The 12,435-nt window shown below is 44.6% G+C and overlaps 1 protein-coding gene across 1 annotated transcript; it reads left to right on the forward strand.

Moving 5' to 3' along the window:
* Positions 1-8,135: 8,135 nt before the first annotated feature.
* Positions 8,136-11,469, forward strand: pou3f3b (POU class 3 homeobox 3b). Its single transcript, XM_017436443.2, has 2 exons — positions 8,136-10,002; positions 10,394-11,469. Exons 1-2 carry the CDS (start codon positions 8,788-8,790, stop codon positions 10,484-10,486), a joined length of 1,308 nt encoding a protein of 435 aa, XP_017291932.1. The 5' UTR covers positions 8,136-8,787; the 3' UTR covers positions 10,487-11,469.
* Positions 11,470-12,435: the final 966 nt, after the last annotated feature.

A 12,435-nucleotide genomic window follows, 5' to 3' on the forward strand; every position in this document is an offset into this window, starting at 1 on the left:
GATCATGCGGCCGCATGTTTCTAGTTTCCCCGGCCTGGATGTGCAGAGAGCTGTAAGCTGAGTGAGGGGAGGAAGAGGAGGAGGAGGAGGGAGGGCCATCCAGGAGAAGATGTATGTAAACCCATTTCCAAACAAATGGGCCAGGCTGCACTGCAACGCAGAGAGGCGCCATAAGCGTCCGCCGTGCATAATGCCCGCATGAATCAAGACTTCCCGGCTGCTGAACGTGACCACACAAGCTCCCGCCTGAACGGCACGCGGCCGCCAGCTCGTCGGTACCAGCCGCCGACCCAAACGCCCCATTACAGCTGTTACAGAAGCCTTGAAACTGGACCCAGCCAGCTTCGCTGCACATATTTGAAGGACGCGTATGATGGACACAAAGTCGAAAAAAGAAAACTAGAACCATTCATTGTAAGCTTTAGAGAGAGTTTTCCAATTTCCATTGGAAGTTGGAGGAGGTGACATCCTAAAACTGGACCACGTCAGCTACTTGACACATATTTACAGGATGTGAGACAATACCGGGAAAAAAAAAATCTAGTTGTCGGTGTCACCTGAGGATATGCCATGTTTACCAAACCCTTTGTAGAGTTTTCCAATCACCTTTAAAAGTTGGAGGAAGTGATCGTGTCACACGTGTCTGCAGGATGTTGCAGTTGTAGTAAACACGCTAGTTGTCATCGTCGCCATTTTTAGCAAACTGACGGCCATTTTGAATCAGGTTGACTCCAAAAGATCCATCAGCTGTAGGATGCAGGATGTGTCTGATGGAGACACAATTATAAAAACACAGTTTTGTCTTTGTCGCCTAAGGATGCACAGGGGGATGAACCATTTGTAGCAAGCTTCAGTTTTCCGATAACCTGCCAGAAATCAAACATTAGTCTCCAAACACCTTAATATGACTTGCAATGATTCAGATTCTTTATAAGTTACTGTATACAGGCTAAAAAGATTCTAAACTTCTGATTTGGTCTTTCGGAGTAAAATTACAGCTAATTCCTTAAACGCTCCAGCAAGCATTAGATTTCTGAATCCAGCCTGCACTGGTCCCATTAGAGCTGTGTATTTTCTGCTCATTTGCTGAGCATCGTGGAACATCAGACAGATGCCGCGAGGTGATGGCGAGCAGTTTGCTCCACGTACTCCTGCGCGACTTCTGCCGTGACTCTTTAGTATTACTCGCACGTGGGGCCGGTTTCCTTGGAAGTGTGGGAATTTTGTGTGCGAGAACGTTCATGCAAAAACACTCGGACACACAGAAACATCCTCCGTGCGGTTTGCTCCATGCAGGCAGGCAGGCAGGCGGGCTTCACCCCGAGAGGCCTGGCTCTGAGTCAGGACCCCACCAGCAACTCTGGCTGCCCCTCGTACCCCCCGAGCACGCATGGCAGCAACAGTATACGTGTCTACAAACAAACAAATGTGTTTGCAGGCTCTCGGGAGACTCCACGACGGCTCCACTGTGATGCAACAGGCCCATCATTTATCCCCCTGATTGGGACTGGATTTGTGCGCTCATAAAGACCAAGAAATGACATTTCTTTCCCTTTCCCCCCCCCCCCTTCCTCATGAATATAAAAGCCGAGGCAGCACCACCGCTGCCGCCACAACAGGAAAAATTACAGCCCTGTGATTGTATTTGCATTACCTGTAATAGGCAGCATATTGGTGGCTGTATTTATTGCCTTATCAGCAGCAGCGTGGCTGTAAACATTTGCTGATTTATTAGCCATCCCGGGCTTTGCCCAAACATCACACGTAATTACTCAGCAAATAGTGCAAAGACGGTATCAGGAATGTTGTTTTGTTGCTTTTGGGCTTGTGCAGAGGATTGACTGGACTTAGCAGGCAGCTTTCGTGTTGGAGGTTGAATGCATCTATCACAGATGGAGGATCTCTGAGCTTTCTTTTTTCTCTCTCTCTCTCTCTCTCTTCATGCTGCTGGCTCGGACCCAGACATGCCGAAAGCCTCGACAGGCAATCAGAGAATGGCTGTTATTTGTACAGCTCTATATCCAGAGTCACTCCTATTGTTGGATGTGGTTACTGTTGTGTTTTTCTCGACTTGAGCACCCGTTTCCATCCAATTATGGTGTTTGTCTTCTCGAAGACCTCAGTAGCTCCTGCTCCCCCCTCGCCTCCTCTTCTATATTTTTCCTCAAAGTTAGATAGAACTGCAGCCATTAAAGTTGGTTAAATGAATAAAAACCTGCAGAAGGGTTTACCCTAGGTGCGCCTGTTCTTCTGTTATCCAATTTTACTGGGATTTGGAGTGATTTGTGCCCAGCTCCCCGAGGGAAATAAATACTTTGATTAATGTAATCCTACGCAGGGAGGTGCCACAACCCCCCTCTTTATCCTTAGGGACCACTACTGTTTAACAAACAAAAACAAAACAAAAAAAAAAGCGGGGACTATGGAGAGACGTGCACAGCGCGCCACAAACCAGAAACTGGACGATTTGATTTCCAGCGGATTTGGAGTATTTATTAATTACTCCGCTTAATACACAGTATCATTCTTGATTAGCATGTGTAATACAGTCTAATAGGACATAAAAATGCCAGCGTGTCCATTTGCATAAACAATAAAAGTGAGGCTTGTTTTGATGCCACTCCTGGAAGGTGGGAGGAGGTGCAGGCTTGTGTGTCCACTCTGGTTTTTGCATCAGAAAGTGGGAGGAAAGACCGTGAGCCTCCTGGTGAACGGTGGGTGGAGGGGACGGGGGGGNCCCCACCCAAACGCACCTTTCTCCTTTCCCTCCTCTGACGCAGAAAGCTGCACTTCAGTGTATCTTTCCTGATCTGTCGCCTGTCATTCACCTCATCATCAGCCGCCACCGGTGGCTGTTTTACTTTTTGCTGTGTGTGTGTGTGTGTGCACTTCCTGCTCGTCTCCACATGATTTGTGCATCTTTAAACCTTCTTAATCTTAAATCAAATCACACCTCACTTTCATTTTTTTTACACTGAAGTCCTTATAAGACATTAAATTTGACTATGTTACGCTTTTTTTTTTGTCTGGAAACCTTAATTTTGTTTGTGTGAAACACTTTTATACCAAAAAATGTTTCATTTCGTTCACACACGTCCTTTGAGCTGAAGTCTTACTGTACGATACAGTATGACGCAATACATGATGTGATACGATGTACTGAAATACTTTACAATACGATATGTGATGCAGTGAATATACAACAAAATATAAGATTAAACAGTAAAACTGTAAAATAACATTATTGTAAAAGAAAGGAATAGTGTAATGCTGATTTTAATTTGGATCCTCTGTTGTTTTTGATAAGAAAACACTGAATTTGTCGTTGAAATAGTTGAATTTGTACAGAATAAAAAGGCTGAAATAGCTGAAAATTAAGACGTGTAACCAGGTGGGAATAGTTTACATTTCTGTCTAAAATGTGATCATGTCAAAGGTTATTGTTTGAACATGGTTAAAGTAAACAAATAATGAATTAATGAATGAAATGCTATAGAAACCATATGATTTTAAACAATGCAACATAATGAAATACTATACAATATAATATGATACTGATAGGATAAAATAATCTATGGTGATATAATAAATGATAAATTGATGCAATATAAAATACTACATGAAAAATTATTAAATATGATACTTAATAAAAGAAAAGATAAGATATGATATGATAAATGATACAAAATAAAATACTACACATTATGGAGACAATACGATATAGAATACTCTGTTAAATGATAAATACTTTACGGCCTGATCAAATATAATATAATATGATAAAATATTATAAGATGCAATTAATTTAAAATGCTTCATTGGGAATCTATTTTGAACTGAGTGCTGCCTTTACAAAAAAAAATAAAAATAAAAAAAGATCAACAAATAAACTAATAAAGCAACACAAACCTGATCCACCAGTAGGACATGTTGTGCTTGCTACTATTTTAAAATATGCAATTTCTAATGAACTAGTTGTCAACTTATTGTTGGCATTCCTGATTAGTTTTTTTTTTTTTTTCAATCCAAAACCAGTACAGGTTTTCATGTCTGACCCAAACATCCAATCTTTACCAAAAGGGTTTTAAAAAGAGCCTCTGTCTGCTTTGAATGGGCTGAGAGGAAGACAGGAAGAGAGAAACCTCCTATTCATGTCTGAAATTGAAGGCATGCTTAAAGCTTGCTCTGATATCCAATGTAGCCCCATTTAATTAACGGTATACATTATCATTTAAGTGCTCCAAGTTCGGCTTTAAATCAGCGTTTGGCCTAACACACGCTACCTATGTCGGATTAGCAGCTGGACCGAGTGGAAGCAAATAAATTATGTTGCCCACAGGCGACTTTAAGTGTGCCATAATTAAAAAGCGGAAGGAATTGCGTCAATTTAATCTGAATATGTGGCAGCTACACTTCTGAGGCTGACAGAAGTGGCTGGAATTTATGTCGACGGTGGAAAATCAGCCTTTTTATGAGGGGAGAGACAATAGATTAATTGATTTTTCTTGTAGTTTTTTTGTCTGCTGATCACTGTAGGTGACGTGCGTTTTAAATCAAATCATCCAAAAAAAAAAAAAAAATCTGTCCCGTTATCACTCATTTATAAGTGATAGATTCTGCTGCTGATGAATTGGAGCAAGAAATAAATGGCCTCCTGCTACCAATAACCGCGGCTGCATAATGCTGCTGCTGCTGATGATGATGATGAAGAAGAGCAACACCCCGAACAGCATGCAGGGAAAATTGCATTGCACTAATTCCCGGGATGATTCATGAATTCTCAGTCCTTTAGCTAAAAGTCGTCATATGTTTCCACAAAGACCTACTGGCTGCTGCAGATGGGCCTAAAACTGGGCCTTTTTTTCCAACTGTGGGATCAATACAAGCAGATCTAAAAAAGAAAAAGAATGTCTACAAAAAATAGGTACAGCCCTGCAATTAAATCTTTTAGAAAAAAAATCAGATCCGAGCGCTTTTTTATTCGTTTGGCACCTAAAACTCCCCAGGTGTGAAAGTTTATTTTAGAAATGTGGTTTTCCCAAATGTCCTAAAAATAGACCCAGGCCCTCAAAAGTGAAAATAAACGACTCATGTGCTTGCAGTGCAGAACTACGTAGGAATTCTGCGCATTTTTTGCGAAACTGAAGAAATCGAGAGCAGCGCTGGCGCAAAACAAAAGCAGCTCGTTTTGTTCTCAATTCGTCTTTGCAAGAGCCGCAATTCGGCTAACAAGTAATGAGAATCAAAAGGTGGAAACGTGACAAAAGGTCGGCACCAGGTGCGTTCTAGTGAATGTAAACGCTTCATGTACTGTCAGCGCAGAACCACATAGGAATTCTACGCATTTTTGCAAATCTGGAGCATTAAACAGCAGCACTGGCGCAAAACGAACGCGGTTAATTTGTGCCTGGTTTGTTTCTTTGCAAGAGCAATGATTCGGCTAAGAAAATATTGAGATTCAAGAGGCGTAAATGTGACAGAAATGGGCATATTTTTGTGCGTTGTGAGCTCTGTTTATGGGGCGCCATTTGCATGATGATTGAGCGCGACACCTGGCGGCGCTCGTGATTGAATGGATGCGTTTCCAGGCGCAGAAAACACAAGACATGTGAGGGCTTTCAATGCAGAGAGGATTCATGAGCTAATCCCATAAAATGCGCTATTTTCCAGTTTGGCACAGGTTGAAGATGGAGTTTAACCTTATTTTTAGTGTCAGAAAAGTTGCAAAATCGTCACATTAAAGTTCCAGCAAATGATTGTTGAGTAATGGCGTTCCCCGTCCAGCACCGGTGCTGCTGCTGGCCCAGGGAACACCGAGCCCTCTTTTCATCTCCAGTGCACAAACATACAGCTTAATGCGGCCAGTGTTCCCTCTTTTATTGGGCTCACCATGGCTACCGGCTGCAGGGCTGAGCAATGCGCTGCCCATCAATGAAGGAGAAGAAGTTAAGCCGTGAGAAAAAGGGGGGAAGAACTCTCAGCACACAGCTTAGAAAAGGCGACTTCTGCTGAAAAGTTGCGCAGACTGAAAATGTTCAGACGCCCGGATAGCTTGGGGGATGATTTCTTGTAACCAAAAAAAAACAAATGCTCCAAAACAAAAAAAAAAGTTCATAAGAATTCAAAACTATCAGATTTGGCTCCGTAAACGTCATAACAAACTTTACATCAAGGAGATCGATTTATATTAATTTCAAATTGCTGCTGTTGAGCTCTCTGGAGGATTTCACACACACCCTCCCCCCTTCTCCTCTTCTCTCTTTTTTTTCGTGCTTAAAATGTGATTGATTGCACTTTTCTCTGGTGGACGTTCACTACAAAACAGCACAGCTTATCCATCCATCTGCTCGCTATTTAAAGAAAGAAGAGGAGGCTTTGGCGAACCAAAAAAAATAAAAGGCGCAAATTATTGATATCCAAGAGGGACAAATACGGGAAAACGGTTTAAATTTCTGCTTCAAATCTAACTTGGGGTGGATATAAGCGCACGTCTGTGCGGGAGTAAGTGTATTTTAAAGGCTGCAGCCGCTGTGGAGCAATGCGCAAGAAAGGAATTGGCGATAAAGCCGCCCGCTCGTCGTGCGTAAAAACCCCCAGAAATCCACAGAGATTGCTCTTGGCTTACCTTGTGTCCAAAGAAAAAGGTGGAAATCGCTCCACTTTGTCTCCATGTTTGCCTCCGGATGGTGTATCTCCTTCCCCTACGACTCGGTGCTCCCTAAGATTTTCTTTCCTCTGCCTCAACTGAGCAGGAGCACTCCTCGGCTCCCGCTATTATTTTCACTAAAATATATGAAAATTTATGCAAATGAAAATCAGCACTAACTGTTCGTCTCTTGTTATACTTGGGGATGATTTTTTTTCCCCTCTCCCCCCCCCACTTTCTTTCTGTCCTTTTTTCCCCCCCTCTCTTTGCATATAAAATAAATGAACTCCCCCCTCGTGCAGCAGGGGAACTTGGGGGACCTTTGTATAATAAGAAGTAGCAAATAAATAATAAATAAACATATATCAGAGAGGAGTGTTCGGTGGGTTTTGACTCGCCTTTCATGTTCTGTACATGGCTGCCCCCCCACACCCCCATTTTTAAGAGCTTGTATGGTGGAAGGAGCCCTCATATATTCAGTGTAAACAAATCCACGAGGCTCCCTTTTGGTTTGGGTCCAAATGAAATCTTCAGGGATGAGCTGAATCAAGAGGGAAGGGGGGTGGGATCTCTCTGGCTCATATATTTGTCCTTAAATCCCCATTTGGAAGACAAGTCACTGCGTCATCTTTTTGGGAGTTTTGAAGGGGGCTCGTGGGGTGATGTTTGGAGGTTGTTAGGACCTGACACGTAGCTTGAGTCAGGTGGAAAAACGCGCGCCAACAAAGGCCCTCATTCATTTCTGGTGTTGCGCGTGGTCATCTTAAGGGGACCCTTCCAGCCCTTCGACCCCTCCCACAAATACAGACCCAAAGCTGATCTAAGGTTTTCCAAACTTACTTTTTATGTTACAGTGGCGCAACTCAAAACCTTGAATATTTCTGAGCTTCTTTTTTTCTTTCTTTGTTTTTTACGAAGTCTGACCATGCGCTCTGGCACCTTTTCCGTGGATGTCCCAAAGGGAATCAAACTCCAGAACCGTCACGTGATCAAGTCAAGCTTCCAGATAATTATAAATGTTGTCTTTTGTAATAACAGACAAGCTGAATTACCTCAAAACAGCCAATAAAATCGTTTAAATTGGATTCTTTTCCGGGGGAAAAAAAAGACTAAATCTTTTGTTTGATTTTAAAAGAGGAAAAAAAAATCTTTTATTGACTTCTTCCTTCCTGTTTGTGTATCTCTGTACTATTTACTACCAAGTTGTACTCCCCCCGTTTTGTTTGGACCTGCAATTAAAAACCAGCCAATCGGAACAGCCGGAAGGAGGGTTCGTGCGCCTCGGAGCCAGGCTTGGCGGAGACCTGCCAATCACGCCCCGGGTAACCAATCAATGGGCACGCACGCGGGGTAAACACCGCGTCCGTGGCGGGGCGGAGGGTGGAGGAGGGGGTGTATGGGAGGGGCCACGCGGCCTGTCAGGCAGGAGAGAGGAGGGGGAGAGATATAGAAAGAGAGATGGTGGAGAGAGAGAGAGGAGAGGCAGCGAATGAGAAGAGGCTCGCAGGCAGCGCCGCGCACTGTTTCCACTGGATTTGTACTTGAATGGGAGTTTGTGGTTTGGCAGGTTTATACACATCAAAACAGAACAAAGAGACAGGCTGCTCTAAGAAAGAAAAAAGGAGGAAGAAGAGGAGAGGAGAGGAGGGAGAAAAGAATAAAAGCGGAGGGAGAAAAATCTCTGCGACTGAATTACAAAAGAACTGAGGGACACTCTCTGCTCATGTTTTTGCCACATCCAGAGGGGACGGATTCTGGAAGAATTTGGGTGTTTTTTCCTGTTTTTGCGCCCACAGAAAGTTTGTTTGGGACGTCGCTTTTTCCCCCTCCCTTTGAATTTGAATCTCCTAAACTTTCGGACTTGCACATGGTTTCAAAGGGCTTTTGTGTTTTGTTTTTTTGGACGAGCTGGAGTTTATTTCACCGACGCAGAAGTGGCTGAGCGAGAATGCTGTAAATGCGGGCGGATTCTACCTGGTTTTTGCGTCTTTACGCACGCTGAAAGCTACTTTTTTTGAAGTTTGAATAATTCATGAGATTCAATTTGCCTGCTCGATATAAGTGACTGTATAAAAAAGAAGAAGAAGAAGAAGAAAGGGAGGGGGGGGTTCTCCACAAACATATTCATAAGGGTTGACGGAATGGCCACCGCCGCTTCCAATCCTTATCTACCCAGCAATAGCATCCTCTCGTCCGGATCCATCGTGCACTCTGACTCCGGGGGTGGCGGCATGCAGCCGGGCAGCGCTGCGGTTACCTCCGGGTCTGGGGGGTACAGGGGAGACCCCTCGGTCAAGATGGTGCAGAGTGACTTTATGCAAGGCGCGATGGCAGCCAGCAACGGGGGGCACATGCTGAGCCATGCCCACCAGTGGGTCACGTCCCTCCCGCACGCCGCGGCCGCCGCAGCAGCAGCCGCGGTGGCCGCAGCGGAAGCCGGCTCGCCCTGGTCGTCCAGCCCGGTGGGGATGACGGGCAGCCCGCAGCAGCAGGACGTGAAAAGCTCCGCCAGAGACGATCTGCACACGGGCACCGCGCTGCACCACAGGCCCCCTCACTTAGCGCCGCACCACACGCACGCCGGGGCTTGGGGGAGCACCACCGCGGCTCACATCAACTCCATATCCGGGGGACAGCAGCAGCAGCAGCAGTCGCTGATTTACTCCCAGCCGGGGGGGTTCACTGTGAACGGGATGCTGAGTCCCGGCAGCCAGAGCCTGGTGCACCCGGGGCTGGTGAGGGGAGACACCCCGGACCTGGAGCACGGCAGCCATCACCATCACCACCACCACCAGCACCCGCACCACCAGCACCACGGCGGCGTCAACAGCCACGACCCGCACTCGGACGACGACACGCCGACGTCGGACGACCTGGAGCAGTTCGCCAAGCAGTTCAAGCAGCGGCGGATCAAGCTGGGCTTCACGCAGGCGGACGTGGGCCTGGCTCTGGGCACGCTGTACGGGAACGTGTTCTCCCAGACCACCATCTGCAGGTTCGAGGCGCTGCAGCTCAGCTTCAAGAACATGTGCAAGCTCAAGCCTCTGCTGAACAAGTGGCTCGAGGAGGCCGACTCGTCCACGGGGAGCCCCACGAGCATCGACAAGATCGCGGCGCAGGGGAGGAAGCGCAAGAAGCGCACGTCCATCGAGGTGAGCGTCAAGGGCGCGCTGGAGAGCCACTTCCTGAAGTGCCCCAAACCGTCGGCGCAGGAGATCAGCAGCCTGGCGGACAACCTGCAGTTGGAGAAAGAGGTGGTCAGAGTGTGGTTTTGCAATAGGAGGCAGAAGGAAAAGCGGATGACGCCCCCAGGAGTGGCGCAGACGCCGGAGGATGTGTACTCTCAGGTCGGCAATGTGAGTGCAGAAACACCGCCCCCCTCCATGGACTGCAAAAGAATGTTCAGTGAGACATAGAGTATTTTATATGAAATTAAACTGATTTTAAAAACAGACTATCGCCAAGATAGCACTTCCCCCTACACCCCCTCCAAAAAAAAAAACATTTTTTTTGATACTGTGATTGTGAGAATGAGACTGCAAAATGTGTTATCTATTTTTCACCAGAAAAAAAAATAAGAAAAGTACAAAAAAAAAAAAAACCCAACAAAAACAAACCCACAACCTTTTACCCATTTTTCTTCCCAACCTTTACTTCCCCCCTCCCTCCCAAAAAACAAAAAAACGCACCTTCTTCCAGGCCCTAAATGTCTTAACCTAAAAGGTTCCTTCTGCTTTTTTCTTTCAGGGGCATTTTTTAGTAGATTACTTAAAAGATGAAGCGAGCGACCAGAGGGTGACAACCACAAGTTCATTCCACCAGGTAATTTTGGCTCATTGAGACACGAGGAAGTTTGCTTTTATTTTGATTTTCTGACCCTTTATAACTGAAGAAACAAAGTCCGTTTTTTGTTATTGTTGTATATTTAGGACTGAGCCCCTATTTTTTTCTTCTTCTTCTTCTTCTTCTTTTCCAACAATAAACAAGAAGAAATCCACGAAGCTTCCATCAATAATTCTTCTTTTAATTGGAAATGGACTGTTTCTCTTTTTTCAAACACGTGGAGGATATTTTGTTTTTATTATTGAGAAACAAAAGACAAAGCAGGACTGATCTCAAAGATCACAAGCCTTTTTTTTCCATCAACATCATCATTATTATTATTATTATTATTATTATTAATATTATTCTGATCATTATTTAATGGACACCATGAGTGGATTTTCCTTTTTTATTATTATTATTATTTTTTCTTCTATAATTTTTGGGAGCAAAAGGACATTTGCAAAGACTTCAGCTGCACTTATTTGAGGAAAAAGAAAATCTGAAAATCTGTTGCCAAGTGGGTGCTGTGGATTAATGCTGCCCTTTGTAAGCAGTGTTCTTTGGTAGGTTTTAATAAACAAAAAAAGGACAAAAAAAACTCTGTAAAGCCGGCAATATAGATCACTAGATCAGATTCTGATCTGAGTTATTTACTTTATATTTTCCATCCAAATGTTTGAATATTTTATTCGGATGAATTATTCCAAACGGTAATTTATTTCCCCCCTCCTCCTCCTTTCTTTGTGTGTAAGAAGCTTAATTCTCCTCCTTTTGTTTTTGCTTCAGTTTGTTCCGTTTTATTTTATTTTATTTTATTTTTCCTCTTTTTTTCTCTCTCTCTTCTCCAAGGAGCACAAATCACCACAGAGCTGACCGTTGTTCTTATAGGTAATAAGGGTATATTTTGATGTGATCATTTCTGATTGTAATTTAATTTCCAGTAGTGGTTCCGTACGAGCTGATTGAGACAATAAATTTGTTAGAATGAAATTGCAGTCCTCCTGTGTTCTGGAGTTTCTTATTTTCATCATTATTTGTGGTGCTGTTCGGTGGAGAAAACGGTGTCCGCTCGAGCTCCGCGCAGAACATTTCGAGCTCGTTTAGCTGCTAAATACTGAAAAACAAATGATCCTTCGAGCCATTCCGAGGCGAAATAAAGGAGGCCTCGTCTGTTTGTTTCCATCTGTAGGTGTTTGAGATGAAAACGATCAGTTCGGAGCGCGTAAAAGCGCGGAACGGTCCGAGAAGCGCTCGTGCGCGGCGGTGCAGGTGTGCGCGAGCAGCTCTGTGGGCTGACATGTTGTTTTTAGGATCCGGGGCACTGGGTCAGAGCGCTTATTGATTCTGTCTGAGCCGCGCTTCGCCCCTTACAGCTTCTTCTTTTTATTGTGTGGGGGGCTTCTCACCACACAGCCTCGCTCCGATGATATCCCACAGCGGCTCTGGCTGAAAACGCGAGAAAATTCAAACCCAAGACCTGACCTGTGGGGGTGTTCCAGGTGCGCACTGGGGTCGGGGCTTCTCGCCCCAAATCTGTCTGCGAGGAGCTCCAGCACACTCCGTTTGGTTAGAATCTGTTTCTTTGCGCCACAGTTTGGGGCTTCTCACCAAACCTGTGTCAGGAGCTCAAATTGTCTGCAATCAGAACATTTAAATCTTTATTTCTATTCACATGTCCACAGTTCAGGACTTCTCACCCCATCTGTGGGATGAGAAGCTCCAAATGTGTGTGCAGTCAGAATATTCTAGTTGCTACATTTCTGTTTCTCTTTGCTTAATGCTTGGGGCTTCTCACCAGATCTGTGGGGAACATTTGACACGATTTCTTTCATTTGGGCACATTTCAGGGCTTCTCACCAAAACTGTGGGATGAAAAACACCAATTTCATGCGCAAATATCAAAACATTCTAAATTTCCTATTTACTTGCTCAAAGTTTGGGCTTTCTCACCCAATTTGTGGGGT

This window comes from Kryptolebias marmoratus, linkage group LG23 (genome assembly GCF_001649575.2).
Source record: "Kryptolebias marmoratus isolate JLee-2015 linkage group LG23, ASM164957v2, whole genome shotgun sequence".
Taxonomy (NCBI): Eukaryota; Metazoa; Chordata; class Actinopteri; order Cyprinodontiformes; family Rivulidae; genus Kryptolebias; species Kryptolebias marmoratus.

Bases quoted from the DNA above. Each gene is read 5' to 3' on its own strand.
- pou3f3b (XM_017436443.2), top strand. From the start codon at position 8,788: ATGGCCACCGCCGCTTCCAATCCTTATCTACCCAGCAATAGCATCCTC. The intron at 10,003-10,393 runs GTGAGTGCAGAA...TTTTTCTTTCAG, and splicing joins TGTACTCTCAGGTCGGCAAT to GGGCATTTTTTAGTAGATTA.